Source organism: Cottoperca gobio, chromosome 12, assembly GCF_900634415.1.
Source record: "Cottoperca gobio chromosome 12, fCotGob3.1, whole genome shotgun sequence".
In the NCBI taxonomy this organism is placed as follows: Eukaryota; Metazoa; Chordata; class Actinopteri; order Perciformes; family Bovichtidae; genus Cottoperca; species Cottoperca gobio.
This window is the reverse complement of record NC_041366.1, coordinates 6,459,935-6,477,061: the sequence shown is the minus strand read 5'-3', so window position 1 is coordinate 6,477,061 and position 17,127 is coordinate 6,459,935. Positions and strand designations below refer to the sequence as shown.

The 17,127-nt window shown below is 40.8% G+C and overlaps 1 protein-coding gene across 1 annotated transcript in view; it reads left to right on the top strand.

Moving 5' to 3' along the window:
- rxraa (retinoid X receptor, alpha a) overlaps nt 1-17,127 on the top strand; it is a 96,854-nt gene that overhangs the window by 72,595 nt on the left and 7,132 nt on the right. The window contains 6 exon segments of the mRNA XM_029444121.1: nt 194-217; nt 219-345; nt 1,951-2,130; nt 6,693-6,862; nt 13,664-13,793; nt 15,135-15,267. Of these exon segments, the coding sequence (XP_029299981.1) occupies nt 194-217; nt 219-345; nt 1,951-2,130; nt 6,693-6,862; nt 13,664-13,793; nt 15,135-15,267 (764 nt within the window).

Below are 17,127 nucleotides of genomic sequence, written 5' to 3'. Positions count from 1 at the left end.
TCAGATGTAGTTTGTGTAATCAAACCTTCTCTTTCACCTCAGCAGACCTGGCCCTCATGCAACAGATAATGTTATCAGTTAACTATGCCGCACCAGCGAAGCTATGAGACGGGCTTGTGTAATGTGCTGTAGGATGTCGCCTGGCTGCTCTGTGACCTGTCGGCGTGTGTGTTTGTGTGTGTTGATGTTCCAGCTGAACTCTCCGATGAACTCGGTCAAGCAGCACAGAGGACATCAAGCCCCCGCTGGGCCTCAACGGCGTGATGAAGGTGCCCGCCCAGCCCTCAGGCACTGTCCTATCGCTCACCAAACACATCTGCGCCATCTGCGGTGACCGCTCCTCAGGTGAGTGAATGAGCACTGAATGACCATGTGTACAGTCCACACAGGAAGCAGTGCACAAATCAAGAATCATTGCATTTAAGTAGTTAAAATAAAATGACAGGCCGTTATTACGGATGGTTTTTTGAAACCGTTACTTCAAAAAGTAAGAAGATTCAAAAAGTGTTCTTTTGGACGTCTATTTAATTTAATTATTTTGGTGTTAAAGAGTCATGTAAAAACTGAAAGATTGTTGGTGCCTTATCTGTACAACATGACCCATAATGTCAGTCGGTTTAATCAACTCTTATAAATGAAAGTTATAAAGATGAAATTACTAAAGTTACATTTATTGGAGATGTAAAAGTGCACACGAGTCAAAGCCTATTCAGGAATTCCTGGGAAATGTATGTTACATTTAGGGAAGAATTGTTGGCAAAGGTATAAAAATAATTTCTCAACAGCTGGGATTACACAAGAAAGTGGGACTACCCCGCATCTTACTAAATATGGAGCTCTGACCACAATGAGAAACCTCCAAAGAAGATCCAAGGATGAACTTTGGTCAGAGAACAGCCCTATGGACCGCTCTGGCAGAACTTCATTCTGCAGCTTTTTGCAGTGGGAAATGATCCTGGAAGGACTACAGTCAGTGGAATTCTTCACAAATCTGGAATAAATTGCAAGGGGGCAGAAAGAAGCCGCTCCTGCATATGAAACTGCATATGAGGGCAGCAGCAGAAAGGCACATGAAAGAAAGAGATTGTACGGTCTGATGAAACCAACGCTCAATTCAGCTTCGACTGAAATAGAGAAGCGCTGTGTCGGAGGGAAACCAGCTCTCAGCCGTCACTCATGGGAAAGGGTTTTTTTTACCGCCAAGATGAAGCTGGATTTCTAATTCATTGGAAAGTTTCAGTGTCATCCTGCATCATCGCCGCTACATGGACACAAAGGGGAAAATCAAAACAATATTTAATAGCAAGTTACGCTTCATTTTACTGTGCTCGGATGCTTTATTTATCTTCTCTGGTGGTCTGAACAGCAAAGAGCTAACAAAGAAACAGTTTGAGCAACCCTGGAGAATGCAAATGGACTTAATCCATCATATACAACAAAAAAAGAGCTCTGAGAATGAGACTATTTGTCCCGTACCACAACAAGATGTGAGAACAGCACCGTAACGCCAATCCGTGAGGCCCCTCCCCTGCAGCTTACCTTCAGTAGGCCCCCTCTTTTCTTCCCCAGCCACCTCAGCATAACCCCCACGCTCACACTCAGTTCACGGTAATAGGTCTTTGATCATAATTAGTCTATTGCTACCTCAGAAGTTGGTTTCTGTATGTTTGTGTGGCTGCATATTATCTCAGACTGTAAAGGTTTTTAGTTCTCACGTCTCTTGAAAGAGCTGCTATTAAAGTCGCAGTGCGCACATTATGTTGCTCTTCTGGTTCTCACTGAGTTGCAGATAAGCAAACAATGACGAGCAATATCAGGCACAAAACTGACAACCTCATGTGTAAATTAGACAATAATACGCTGAGACGAAAGGTAAAAATATGCCTCGGCAAAGATTGTATTCTCTGTATGCACTCGACGAACCATCTCTGTCTCTCTCTCTCTCCTCAGGTAAACACTATGGGGTATACAGCTGTGAGGGCTGCAAAGGTTTTTTCAAAAGGACGGTGCGCAAAGACCTGACCTACACCTGTCGTGACAGCAAACACTGTGTCATTGATAAGCGCCAAAGGAATCGCTGCCAGTACTGCCGCTACCAGAAGTGTCTAGCAATGGGCATGAAGAGAGAAGGTACAGCACATACCGTAGAGGATAAAGTCCCACTTACCCATTCCCTCAAAATGTGTACTAACACACATAAGACACACATTTACTCTGTAAACTGATAATTAGTTTGGTACTCAGAGCAAAAATATGCTGCTTCCTTTTGGTCGCATTTGCATTTTCAGAAAGATACAATTTGATTTAGGTTGATTTTTAGTCCATATGCTTAAACTATATACATTTATATAGCACCTGAAACGTGACACCAAGGTTAGAAGATGTCTTTCTGCTTGCTTCCTAGAAGTAAAGATACATTTTTCCCCATCCGGCCTCAATCCAATTTTACAGAAGCACTTGCAGCTGTAACTCTGCTCTGCTACATCATGCTGTGCACGGCAACCATGGGCTTTTCTGTATTTAAAAATGTTCTGCTTCAAGCACTACTTTGGGGGAAATAATGCATTCAGCTGTTGCAGCCGCAGGAACCCCAGCAGTATTGCTGGATGTGGAGTGAGGGTTTGTGAGAACAGGCAGTCCTCGGGGAGTTCACTGATGTAGACTGAAGAAATGTAAATGTCTGCTCCCTCTGCATCATCTGGATGTCACCGTTCTTGCCCTTGTGTGCTCCCAATTATTTGTATAAACTTGGAAGTTGTGTGGGTAAGCCTACCTAGTTAATGGTATTTAACTTGTTTTCACAAATGCAAAGATTTTATTTTCAAATTGGATAATGTCTTGTAATTTCAAGGCATGGGGAAAGCGTGCACCACATTCCTCAAATTAGAGGCTGCCGATGGAATGCACATTCTGCTCCTGCCCTTTTCAAACGGATGCAGGGTTTTAATCAGTCGCATGGTGAGGCCTCATGTACAGAACATGTAGTTGTGTGAGGACAGACCATTCATTAATCTTTCACTTTCAATTCATAACCCTTAGTATCCATGTACATTTGGTTACACAGACTGTGTGTATCAGAGCATCTACAACTTTAGTATCAATGTAAATGAGAAATTCAAACCAAAACAGGTATCGATTACATAAACATAGCGATACTTTATGTTAAGCTTGTGTGTATCGGATCATCTACTGTGCCAACTACAGCCATGAAATTGACAAAGAGCAGACTTGTTTTTTACTGATGATACTTTGCAACATTGCATGTTTTAGCGATCTACGCCAGTGCATTGTTGTTAGTTTTAAGAGTCCGATAACATATCATCCTGATGTGGACAGGAAGGGCTTTATTTCGCCATTAAAGGATTTATTCAAGATGCAACTATCCAACATTCCTGCAAACTTAAGTCACTCCTCCAGCGCATAAACCCTGTCCTTTCTCAGTACAGACTGGGGATTATAGAATCATCCACTGTGACATTTACACGGTTAAGGTTTGACTACCATGAATGTCATACTGAAGTGTGTCTCAGCTACAAGTTCTACTAAATTTAGCTTCCACAGTGATACTTCTTTTAAACTTCCATTTGCAACTTACAGGTAAAGAAAGTTGGGTAAAAAGAGAAAATAGTGTTGATGAAAGACTCGTACATGAGAAGTTCCTACAGTAGTTAGCCAGTGGAGGTAAGCTGATGAATACTTTTTGATGACATTACCTAACATTTCTGCCCAGTTTAGTTACCTTGTTGTAGCTTAGCATATTTAGCATGCTGTAGTGATGTCCCTGAAATAATAATTGAATGACATAAAAGGTATTTGTAGATGGTGTTACTTTCAAACCTTCTGTGACTACAACGTAAACTGAACAAACCTATTAGTATCAGTTAAATGATTTAAAATGGATTAGAGTAGGTATAAGGACAAATACTACAAGAAACAAAAAGAAGACTTAATGGCCTTAGCCATGTATCGACACAATGTATATACTGTATATAAAGACTGAAGCCTTTTCACACAGACATTCCCTGATTGCACGATTGATTGCATCGTCTTCATCTTCGCTCAATAAATGGGACTGGCACCTGCCGGCATTGTTGGAAAAGAGAAATGATTTGATGCTTCACTCTCTTCGCTCTCCAGTCTTTGAGAGCGACCCCGACTTGTAAACACTGAGTTTTGTACCTCTTGTGATTGTCGGGCAGAACCGGAAAACATCTCAGAGGAAAGATTACAGAGCCAATAGGACCAGGAAGAGTCGGGTTGTGTGAAGGGAAAAAAACAAACACTGGCAGTCAGGTGTGAAGTTTAACACTCCATGAGGGTGTTAAAAAATATTAGCGCTCTCAGCAGTGCTCTTAAGCACTCTTTCGCACATTGAACAAATCAATCACTGCCTCTCCCCATTATGATCACCACAGTTAGGCAGATATAGAGTGTATCGATTATACTGAGGGAGCCAGGGCAGCTGAAGAGCGTAGCAGGTGTTAACCAGGTGTGCATGCGTGTTGCATGTAACTTCACTATTTAAAGGTGAGTGAACAAGAAGAGTGCATGTTGTTTTTGGATAAATGCATTGTGGAGGTTATATTCTATCCAAGGCCAATTTGTCTTGACCTTTACTTGGCCTCTCCACCCCTCCTTTGTGCTTTTATTTATATCATTGTTAGGCTCTTTACTCCTTTTCAAGGATATTATCATTTACTGCCTTTTTTCGCCTCACTCTGTGCTGCCTAAGCCTCCCCCTGCACCCTGAGGGCTGTGGTTAGAGAACAAGGCAGCAGTAGCCCAAAAGGCTAAGCGAATCCACAGAAAAACAGGATTAAATGAATTTATGCTCTCCCAGTCAGGAGAGGAGAGGAGGAGGATGGTGGTGGGGGGGGAAATAAAGCTAACATGATTTCAGCCTTCCTCACCTCTCCCTGACTCCAACACAAGTATTCTACCCTTGGGCTGACCTCCACCACCAGACAGCAGTTCCTCTAAAACGGGGCCCCTTTCCTACTCCTCCTCTAGCAACCCCTGCTTCCCTTTCCCCCCTCGCAAAAAGACCACGGCCTCTCTGATTCAGAACTTGGAATAGAAGTAGGGGAAACATAAGAAGACAGATCGTGTGTGTGTGTGTGTGTGTGTGTGTGTGTGTGTGTGTGTGTGTCCTTTATCATTCAACACATTATGTCCAAAACTTTTTTTAATAATATATTTGTGGAGGATAAGCTTTTTTTTTTTTAAAGCCGCAGCACTTTACTGTGGTGTCTTGAATGAAGTAAATTATAGCCTTTTAAATGGGCAAAACACACACACACACACACCTTTTCCATCCACTTCAAGATGGAGGTGCGGTTTCTCTTGCCTCTGCCACAGTGAGTCTCTGTCTGCTCAGCACACAAACCACTTCCTGTGTCTTCCTCGCCAAGCTAATCAGATGACAGAATCAACATGTAGTGCTTCACCCAGCCTTTTCACACGACATGAAAAAACTAATCTATGACAGTCTTCATTGAATTGTGCTCAGGCTTTTCTCATTTAAGCTGTTCTTGCAACCACGCATGGCGTAAGTAGAGTGACAGACCATACATTATTTATGCATCTATAAATGATTTGTGTATAAAGGGAGCCGGCTGTTTGTCATTGAGCACTACATAAAAAACACATCTCTTTGATAAGGAAGCTGCGAGAAGTCCTTGAACATGTCCACGCTACTGCGTTGTGCACAATGCTGGTCTAAGGTATTAAATATATTCCATCCATACTGTCGAGGTAATTATTGATGATTGAACTCCCTTGGATATGTTTACCGGTATAACACATACAGGGTCATGCACTATTCACTGGCTTATCAAGACACAAAGCAGGCAAGCGAATACTCACTCAAGCATGCACACACATATTGTACAAGTTTATGCGTGTAGATACAAACAAGGGCCAAATATGTATTCAGTTTTCTATTGATGTTTACCAAATGATGTACAATTTGTTTTCTCAAAGTTCAAGTATTTAATCAGAGGAAAGATTCAGTGTTGAAAGCTGCTCGATCTAGAACCGCATTGCAAAGCAAAAAAAAGTTATCTTCCTTATCAAGTAATTTAATCTCGGATAATTTTAGTAGAGTACAAAAAATAAACTACCATCTACTGGTATCTAGTGCAGTTTGCTTTCTTTGAGAATGTCTCTAGAAATGAGTCGTGTTCAGTATCTTTAACTTATTGGTGCACTAGGAACTAGAACACTTAATTGTAGATGTTTGGCCAGTGGTGCACAGTTGGTCTATCAGACTGCTGCTGCTTGAAACAGGGCTGATGATGAAAGCAGTCCCAAAGAAAGAATAGTGAATCAAACTCTATGCAACTGTGCTGTAAACCAAAACAATTAGCCAAGAGGCTAAAAGAACCCAGTTGTTGAGTAATAATTCTCTGTCACTACAAGTGATACTCTCACATTGCCAAGTAATTTGATTCATTGTCAATATAAAAACCATTTATTAATGCAGCTTTAAAATTGAAGTCATGGACTACTTGACTTGCACAGTTTTGAGTAATTTTCAAAGAAAACCCTAGTTTAGTAATCAAAACCCTGTAAGCCTTCAACCCTGAATCTCTCTTTTAATACACATGTGCTCTTGAGCGCATGCTGACATTGTAAATAAAAACAAAACAAAAAACAGCAGTGGTGACCGGAACCAGTTTTGTTACATGCAGCCGTTCAGGAGGAGCGCCAGCGAGCCAAGGAGAGGAATGAGAACGAGGTGGAGTCCACCAGCTGCGCCAACGAGGACATGCCTGTGGAGAAGATTCTGGAGGCCGAGCAGGCGGTGGAACCCAAAACCGAGACCTACATTGAGACCAACCTTGGTGTGCCATCCAACTCTGTGAGTTGGTATTTTTATACATTATTTTGCAAACACTCTCATATTGTTTCATTCTGCCACAAGTCATCACTTTGTGTACATGTTCATGCCAATTGGGCACACACAGATATGCTAAGTGTGTGTGTAAGTTGTTTATATTAACCTAGCGGCTGGTGGGAAGCATATTTACTCCTACATTTATTAGGCTATACTGGTTACTATTCTCCATTCTCACTTACTGTGACCTTAATCTGACTATAAATAGACTGTAAAAGATGGATGGCCAATAGATCCTGATAGGGACAACAACTCACGTCAACACCTTATTTTGTATTGTTGGCATGGGTGAAACCATTTTTTATGTGGTGTCAGAGGTGAACACAGTTACGAAGTGACTGAATAGTTTATATCCTTGCATTTTCTCATAGATGTGGAATTTAACAGTTTTTCTTTGTTTTAAAGCCTCTGATATGCCTCATCGAATTAATGGGGATAGATGCAATGATGTTGGATTACCTGCATGTTACAAGTAGTTTAAGAATGTGTCCATATACAGCATACTATATAATCTGTAGCATTTTGCAGTTGAGTCAATGCATTTAGTACTAATACCTAATGGTACAAGAAAAACTAACAGTGTCCAATTGTGCCAGTAAAACTTACGGAAGAGAAATTTAAATGTTTTTTAGATTTATGGTTTATGGCTTATACTTTATTTTCTGCTTTACGAAATCTTCCTGGAGCTGTGCAACCATTGTCCACATTTAGTTGTATCTTAGTCCAGCTGCATGTGGCTCTTATATCCCATTTTCAAATTGAATTGCAGAGTTGAAACCGCACACTTTAAAATGTGTCTGCATACGAGCATCTTAACACTTATGTAAGTTTGTCGGTTTTCAGTGTAAATACAAATCGGACTCATCATCCAATTGAATTGTCATGCAGATTGGAATCGGGACAAATTTGGAAAGTAATAAATCTTTAATAAAGCTGTTTGTTTGTTTGTGTTGTGTAGTCTAAGGCTGACATTGAAAGTTTATCTGCTGGTAAAGATGGGTGTGATTACTGTTTGTCCTCCCTCTTTTAGTCCCTTTGGAGGTGACTGCTTGTAGTCTAGAGCGCTGGTTTACTTGTTCACCTTGCATCAGCTCCCTTGCTCAGCTGTGAGTTCTCTCATATCCCCTCAGTATCAGCTGGGCACTGTGGGCTGTCTTTGACACAGAGGAGACTAAGAGTGATGAATAATGCAACAGGCAGACTGTTCCTGAAAGCATCCCACAAAGCCTCAGCCTCCTCAGGAATTCTGCAGGAACATGAGAAACAGAGGAGCTGTGCAGCAGCCTACCAAAAGAGGCAGCGAGGAAGTAGGGTGAAGGGGGAGGGGGGAGAGGGAGGGCTTCTTTGGGATTCATCTGCTTCAGGGGAGGGAAATGTCCTGTGAAGTAAAGGTAGAAATGTTGAGGGCTGTTATGTGAGTAAATGGGAGCTATTTTCGGGGGGCAAGATGGAAATGTAGGAGATGAGCGTTGACATTAGGGAGAGGGAGGACGAGTGGCGAGTCATGGGGGAGCAGCTGGCAGCTCAGACGCACTAATGCACTGTGTGTTTGGGCTGAGCCATGATGGGTCCCTCGATGCACGCTGCCTGCCTGACACAATGAAGAGGATGTTTTCTAAAGTACGTACTCCAGAAGAGATGGAAACAGCACTAATATACGGATGTATGTGGCTGAGAATTTATATTAAATCATGGAATAATAACAGACTTGCATCATATTATCAACCCACAAAATAGTCCAAATTTCTGACTTTGTAAGTTGCAAGTAAAGTAGAAGCATAACTTTATTTGTAATGCAATTTGTTTTACAAATACAGTATTAATTAATTTGTTCTAATGTAATGTAGAACAGTAGTTTGGATTGGATCAGTTTGATTATGTCATTTTATACGCAATTTTGCCATATCTCGATATATACACAACGATACAAGAAACTCTCCCTATTAATATTGTAATATTGTTTTCAGCTGTATCAACCCTGCCCTAACGTTATGTCTTGATGCATCATCATTTCTCGAGGTTCCTGCATATCTCTTTGAACCTTGTTCAAGTTATGTGCCATGCTTTATACCCGTTAAGACTTTTAGTTTTTCTATATTTCAAAAATACAGTTTACCAAGTTCAGAGTATTAAATAAGGGCCCAGTATCTAGCAGTGCATATAGTTTGGGTTCTGTGTGCCGAGGTTTTGAGGTATTCGCCTCTTAATCTTTGGCTGCCACCCCAAAACAATAGAGCTGAAAGAAATGATGGTTTGAGTTTTTCAAATGTCATTTTTGAGTGCTTTGAGCATCACACAACAAACCTCTGTTCAACTCCACTGCACGAGCAACTCTTGGTTGGTTATGGCCTCCCACTGATGTTCAACGCTGGCAGGTGGAAACAAGTGGCTGGCTACGATGCCATGTGTCATGGAGCACATGACTGCCTGTGTGCAGCCATCTACAGTCCAATAACAGCAGTGACAAGGACAGCAGTGCATATTGGATTGGGAGTTCCACATGGAGAAAACTGGGGGGAAAAAGACTTGCAGTACCTCATACCTGGGCCACTAAAACATTGCCAGATACCTCTAAGAGTAAGAAAGACAACATCATTTTGAACTGACCCTCTAACCAAACTAGAGCCCAATATGTTGGCAGAGAATCAGCATTCAGGCATTATCCTGACCACAAGGACTCCCCTTCTCTCTGAGTCCCGTCCCCCTTGCCTCCCCCTTCTGTGAGGTCTTCATTGAGAGGCACTGCCCCGTGCTATAATTAATCACAGGGCCCAGGCCATGAGTGTACACCATGAATAGGCCACCGCCACTGTCTAATGGCCGGGGTCTTGCCAACCTGAATAAAGTGTGTTTATCTCATGGTGACCTAGAACAGGAGTTAAACAGGCGTTAGTAATGTGCCTTCAGTCAGACAGGGAGAGGACTTCTCATAAGGGGGAGAGGAGAAGATGCTATCATTCACTAATCCTGGGGGTGTTTCTTTACCTCTGTCCTATGCATTTCTATCCTATCTTCCTGTCTTTGTATTATTTCAGGACGGCTGTTCTATGTTCTGATCTATGTGTTCATTTGTATAAGTTTCTTATCTTTTCCTGAGCTTAAGGCATGAAGCGTTGATGTTATTTAGATGATAATTAGCTGATGATTCATCCCCCGCTCCAGTATATGAGGACAGCTTCCTTTTTAGTTTTTTTATAAAAAAAAAAGAAAAAAAGTGGGACACTTGAGTAATTCCTTTCCTACTGATCTGTGTGAGTACCCAAGTTTCTCTCTGTTGTCACGCCAGTATAGTCTGGTTCAAGCTGAATAATGAAAAATTGAAAGGGAAATCTTTTGTTTCTCCTCCTCGAGTGATGAAAATTTCATAGGACAGTATGCAAGCCTGGCATTTCTCTAAATTGGCGGGATGATCGACCATGGCGGGGAAACATGTGTGGCTGTAAACCTTTTGATTTGTTAGGAATGAAGACAGCGGCTCTTTTTTTGTGGCAGCCGTTTAGAAATCTGCTAAAGGGGCTGAAATCCACTAACTTAAGATGCCTTATTTAGCTTTCTGTCTCAAGTTTCAGTTTTTGTCCAAGCTTATTTGCGTCCTATTTTGATCTTCACAGTAGAAGAACAGTCGAGCTGCGAGATATTCCCAGGTGTACTCTTGTACATGGAGGTTAATGTTATTCACTAACAGTTCACAGCTCTGTTGTGGCCCGATGACATCCTAAATGCTGTTCTGTGACTTGAACAGTAAGTACAGTAATGTGATGCCGGAGGATTGTTGCAGGAAAGTGTAAGCTCCTCTCCCCTGTCATCTCCACAGACAGGGGCAAAGAAACCAGGTCAGTGTAAACACAGCTAAGATAGCCATACAACATTCATGAGGCTTGCCATGTTTAACGACTGGGACTTGTATTCTTATGAGAGGAGGGGTGACTGGACCGTGGCGCACTGAAGCCCCCTTTTTGTTTTTCTTTGTTTTGGTTAGGGCTGCTCTTTTGGAATGAATTAGCTGGGTCTGTTTATGTGTTTTTGAGGAGAAGTGCAGCTCACGATAACTGTCGCGCCGAGCTGCGCCATCCACGTCTCCCACGGAGATCAGATGCTGAAATATTCATAAGATGCCTGTTTTCGTTCTCCCCCAGAAGTAGAAAAGAAATACGACTTTCACTTGTGAGAAACAGTGTAGTCTTTGTCTGGTTTAAGTTTTTCATATCTGTGATACTCTGCAGTCAGTGTGAGTTTTGCACCGCAGGGAGGGATGTGAAGGAGAGGAAGGGATAGTCTTTGGCCTGCGTATTATAAAAGGAGATTGAGCAGAGGGATGTTTTCTCCTTCATCTTGAACTAATCTTCTCTTGAGAGCGGCAGTTGATGTCGGGATCCTCCGAGCTTTTACCATTGATCGGTGGGATTTGGCAGAAGGAAGTTGGGGAGAAGTTGCCGACTGTTTTTGTTCTGCTTGAGTGCGAGTTCACACAGGGATACTTAGAATATAAGGATGTTTACTTGATTTAAAATTATGCACAAAAGCGTGTGCGCAAAATCTTTGTTTACACACATGCATATCAAGGGTATGTGCTCCTGGGATGATGGGAAATTACTTGACAGAGATTGACAGTATTGTTTGGGGTTTTTTTTTTACCCCCCTGCCCAGATGGATTAACATTTTACTGAGTTAGTCACATTAGTATTCCACTACTGCTCATGAACGTATGCAATGTCTCCCAGTCTGATGTATCGGGACAGTTGAGGACAAGCAGTCCTTGTCTCTGGAGTGTTGCTTAAATTTCACACAGATATGTTCATCTTAACAGGAAAAACTCCTCATGTTCAGACACAGAGATCTTACATTTATTCCTGGAAATGTGGAGATTCCTCCCACCTGAACTTTTCAATTTACATATAGCGAGATTATTCAGGATGATACCAATATTTTGTGGAATATACTTTTTAGGACAAGAAAAAAAATGACTAGCTTACTCTGCTTTTACCCATAATTTATGTTTTAAAATCCTGTCTACGGCCTTGTTCAATGGTAAACTTAACAGTGGAACTGAAGTTATTTGTTTGGCAGTCCCTCATTATTTGGTACTTGTTGTCATTTGTCAGTTGATTAGAGCATTATTCAGATCGCCTGTTGGCTCTTAATTAATAATTGAAAGCAGCTTGGTGTGTTTCCCCTCTCGTCCAATAAGTGTGACGACGCCCTTTCTTCAGGGTTTAACAGGTGGAGAACTGCACAGCCATCCTGATCCTTCCTTGAGTTAATGCAAACCTCATTTCAGCAGATATTTGCAGCCGGAAACTCTAGTTTTTAGCTCTTCTTGAGACTTCTTGCTCATCTTAACTTTTCTGATAAGAGGGACTTTGAGCATCCTGAAACCTACCTATAGTGAATATATAACAAACCCTTAAGTTTCCACTAAGTTACCTGCATCAGGCCAGATGTTAGTACTATTATATTCAGGCTTTATTGTGTTATTTTATTTATTGGATTATTTTTTTATCAAAACCCCCTTAATACACATTTTCTTATTATCCAGATTCCAGATATCCAGCATTATTTTTCATTGTGAAAGTACTTGTGAGATTTGTTTCTACAAGTAAATATATGTGTGTGTGTATTTTTTTTTTGATGTGATTTGATGTGGTTCTCGGGCTGCTTCCCTCGATCAGCTGAAGTCTGGGGACTCAGTAAAGCCACAACTTTGAACCAAATGTTTGTTTGCATTGTACTACATTCACCGCTAAGACTACACTTAACGCTATTTAGCACCCCGAAGTGAAGAGAGGTTTTTTAAAAAGCATATGCACTATGTCGTACATAGCAGGCATTAAAATAATAGATATGCCCATGTGAGATCCTTCTTTGGCCTTTCTTTCTGCTTTTATGCTCATCTCTCCTCAAGGCTTAATAGATCTAATGTAGTAAAATCCATGAAGGATTAAAGCGTTGTCCTTGGTTGACCTTTTATTAATGGAGGGAACTAGTCACTGATACTATTTTGGACAGTGTATAGTGACGTCTATTAGCCAGCTCACTCCACTACCAAGAACTGCTTGTTTTTTTTATAATTTATTAAAATCACATGATTTTTTTCCTGCACAGAAATGTTGACCTTTTAATGAAAACAAATAATCTCTTGAGAACATATAATAAATGTGGAAATATAAAAATAGATACTCTGTAATGAATTTATTATATTAGCTTTTGGTAGATAATGATAGTATTTCAGACATGTGACCTGGAGAACAGTCCACACAGTCATCATTATATGTGTTACTGTAAATAAATATCAATAATCATTACACAGAATAATTTCCTGAGTTTTCTAAAGGCCTGCCCAGCCTGATGACAAAGTCCCATGTGAGCTCCTAAGAGCTTGTTCTGTTGTGAAGTGTCAGGAGGGGCCTCTTGAGCTCCACTAGCTATCTGAAAGGCTGATTTGTGTGTCGGCTAAAACGGTCCCCAAAGAAAGAGTCTGTTTGGTAAAAGTCACTTTCACCAGCAGCTCTCTGCGGGTATCTACTCCACGAGCTGGGACAGAATCACTGTTTGTTTTGTCTTCCTACTTGCTCTTCTTTAGTGTGTGTGTCTGTCTGTGTCTGTGTGTGTGTGTGTGTGTGTGTGTGTGTGTGTGTGTGTGTGTGTGTGTAGCTGTGGCTGACACCAGGCTCTCAGCCAAGAAGAAACAAATATGAAATTATTTAATTTAATGCATTACCTGTATTTCTGACTTTGAGATGTGCCGTTGTTTGTGTGTTTCTGCAGCCCAACGACCCCGTGACAAATATCTGTCAGGCGGCTGACAAACAGCTCTTTACTTTGGTGGAGTGGGCCAAGAGGATCCCACACTTCTCTGAGCTGCCACTGGACGACCAGGTCATCCTTCTACGAGCAGGTCAGTCAAACGGGGCTTAAGTAAGGTCATACAAAAGCAGAAAGAGTTCCTGAAAAGTAGGCTAAGTCGTGTTGTGCATAATGACCCCTCCAGTCATGTGAAATGTAATGTAACAAATGCTACATAACTACTTAAATCTAGCCTTTGATATTTGAACGTGAAGAAAATGTCCAAGCACAGTGGTGGAAATGAAAACAATTAGGTCTAAATAGTAAAATATGAACACCTTGTCTTTAAATAAAAAGATACAACAATAGTTGTTTTTTTTAGCATTAAACCGCTACTCTACAGTTTCCAAATGACTTTTGACAGCAGAAAAATATTTAAGCCATTGAAAGAAACTCTATGAGAAATGTCACTGAATTACAGAGGCTAGTGCTAGCTATCTGTATCTAGGTAGAAAGATCTAAGCTCAACAAATGTTGGAATACACCAATCTGGCCTGAACCATGACTAACTCTTGGTCATGTGACTGAGACGAGAGTCAGACTCACCAAGGTCAGAACAGCTCATTGTGTGCATCTGCTGTATGTGGGGACGCATGCTAACCGCTCAGGATCACAGGAGCAGCCACAAAACACAGTGAATCATCTGTCACTTTTTTACCATTCACTAACATCACATGCACAAAGTCTTTTGGGTTCTTTCAACACATCACCCTTGTTGCCTGCCTGTCGCTCCAAATTACACCATTATATTCTAAATCCACTTTGAGGAAAATAAATGCTATAACACACCCATCCCGTACTCTGGAGGAAAACAATCCTCCCATCATTCTTTATCCTTAGCATATACAATGATGGAGAGACTTCAGCAAAGCAGCGAGAGACATTATTCTGGAGAGCTCGTCTTTTCTCGGCTCTCAGGTTTTCTATAAATAACCGCTTTAGTTCTGCTGTATCACAGATAAAAGCATCCCGGCTCCTCTCATACCCAACTCAACTCTGGGGAGAAGAGGCGAGTGTTGCCAGGCAGAACAGTTAAAGGAGCCCTGTCACTCAAAAGGCAGCGTCTTGTGTATTCGGTGCTCTCTGTGTCAAGCCCCTGCTTTGGCACATCAAGCCTGTTGTCTTTATTGTGATGGCAGGCGCAGTTCATCCCTTTTTACACGCTTGTCTCCTCAGAAAGCATGATTCAAATGTCTTCGTAATAACCTGATGCCTGCGCTTGAGAAAGCTGCACGCTTTTGCCGCGCAGCTTAATTGATTCATTGGAATTCCCCCTTTGTTGTCAGTTTCATTTTGCTTGAATGCTGTGTGAACTTTTGTACTGGGATTTGCCTGTTTTTTGTTTTTTTCCCCTCATACTTTCCCTCGATCCCTCTCCCCATCTCCGCCACAGGTTGGAATGAACTCCTCATTGCATCATTCTCGCACCGTTCGATAACGATCAAAGACGGGATCCTGTTGGCGACCGGGCTGCACGTCCACCGCAACAGCGCACATAGTGCCGGAGTGGGAGCCATTTTTGACAGGTCACTATTACCACTTTACTAAAGTTTCTTTGTCTTTGAACTCAGTCAGTGCAACCTACAGCTTTTCATACTGTTTTTCATATGGGGTTTATAAAGGCTTTATTAGTGTTTAATAAATCATTTATAAATGTTGTACAGGTCAGTAATAAGCCATTCATACAATTAATAAAGGATTTATTAACGATTACAAAGGTTTTGTAAGAATGTGGTGGATAATCATTAAAGCATAATTAATACATAGAATGTAAATGTTTTGCTAATGCAAATAAATAATGTTTACGTACTTTATCAATCAGTAATAACCCATGAATAATGACTACTTTTGAAAGCTTTTCAAACCCTATTTTGTTTATAATAATCCAGCATGATTTGCTTTGTCTTTTTATGTAGCTAAAAAAATCTAACTTTATTAATGCCTTATTTTTGATCTATATAGCATCAATAAATGATTTAGTAACTATTATACACCCTTAATTATGTAAGCCTTATCTTTAGAAAATGGTAACATTCAGGCATACTTATTTAGTCATTTAGTTATGACTAATGGTTTGGTTTTAAACTAATAGAAATAAAATAAAAGTTAGTACCTTATTATCCTTCTATGACGCCTTAATAAATCATTTAAAACATTAGATACGTCAAACATCCTTTTAATAAGTATGTTTTGTTAAGAAGTATTTTACAGCATATGACTTTTTGGTTTCTTCCACTGAAATGTTACATAGACTGTAAGTCCTGGAGGGCGAAGCAGCACAGGAGCTATTGATTGACTCCAGTTTATTAAATATGCACACCTGTATGCATCAGGGGTCTCACAGAAACACTGAACTGCTCAGAAAATATCAAGAAACAAAAATCCATGCACACAAGTCACTCACAGTGAAGTCGGGCATGCGCCTGGAATCACTCCAGTGACTGTTATTGACATTCCAGCTGTCTGACAGACTCTGTGCAGCAGCATCGTACCTTCAGCTGAAGATGCACAATATGGAAATGTGTAGAAGATACAAGCTTAAATATATATTCAGTTTTTCCTTGTGGTCATCAATTAATTGCTTACAAGGTTTTTCATGTTACTTTTTATTCTCAGTGAAACCATATTATTACAGTTACAGTTTTGCATAATTACATATTAACATAAAAATATGTCAAACATAAATACATAATAAATGAAAATAATACAAATGTATAAGTAGGAAGAAAACACAAAGATACTCGATGATTTATTTTGAAAATAAGAATATCAATTGAAGCGTACACGCTCCAGAAGAATCAAAGGCCAAACAGGTGGTTCCAGGTGCTGTCATCAGACCCATAATAACAGCCGTCTATCTTGTGAATATCTGTCTCTTCTTCTCTCTCTGCCCGTCTGAACACCAAGCCTCTGCGCTCAATCATCGGCGTTCAAACAGCCACAGGACATATTCCATCTCTGGCATTAACTGTGGCAAGCATTAAGATGCAGAGAGCAGATAATGTTTCTTTATCTACTCCTCTCCTTCTTCACCATACAAAGACACTGATTAACTTAAACACTTGAGTCTTTTCTTTTTACTTTTTTTTTTTTCTAGCCCTGTTCCTCCTCGGAACAAATTGAATTAGAATAAGAGCTAAGAGCCACAATTGACTTTGCTATCCGGGAGAGAGGGAGAGAGAAAGAAACGGAGCAAGAGGGAAAATAAAGAGCGGCGAGGAGAGGGTGTGACCGAGTCAACGAGGGGTGAGGAGTTCGAGAGACTCCACGCACCGACACTCCCACTAGTGATGTCACACACAGACAGTGGGAGTGCTGGTGTTGGATTACAGCTTGTGTTTACTCTGTGGCTTTCCTTTTATGAAAACCATGTACTAAATATAATT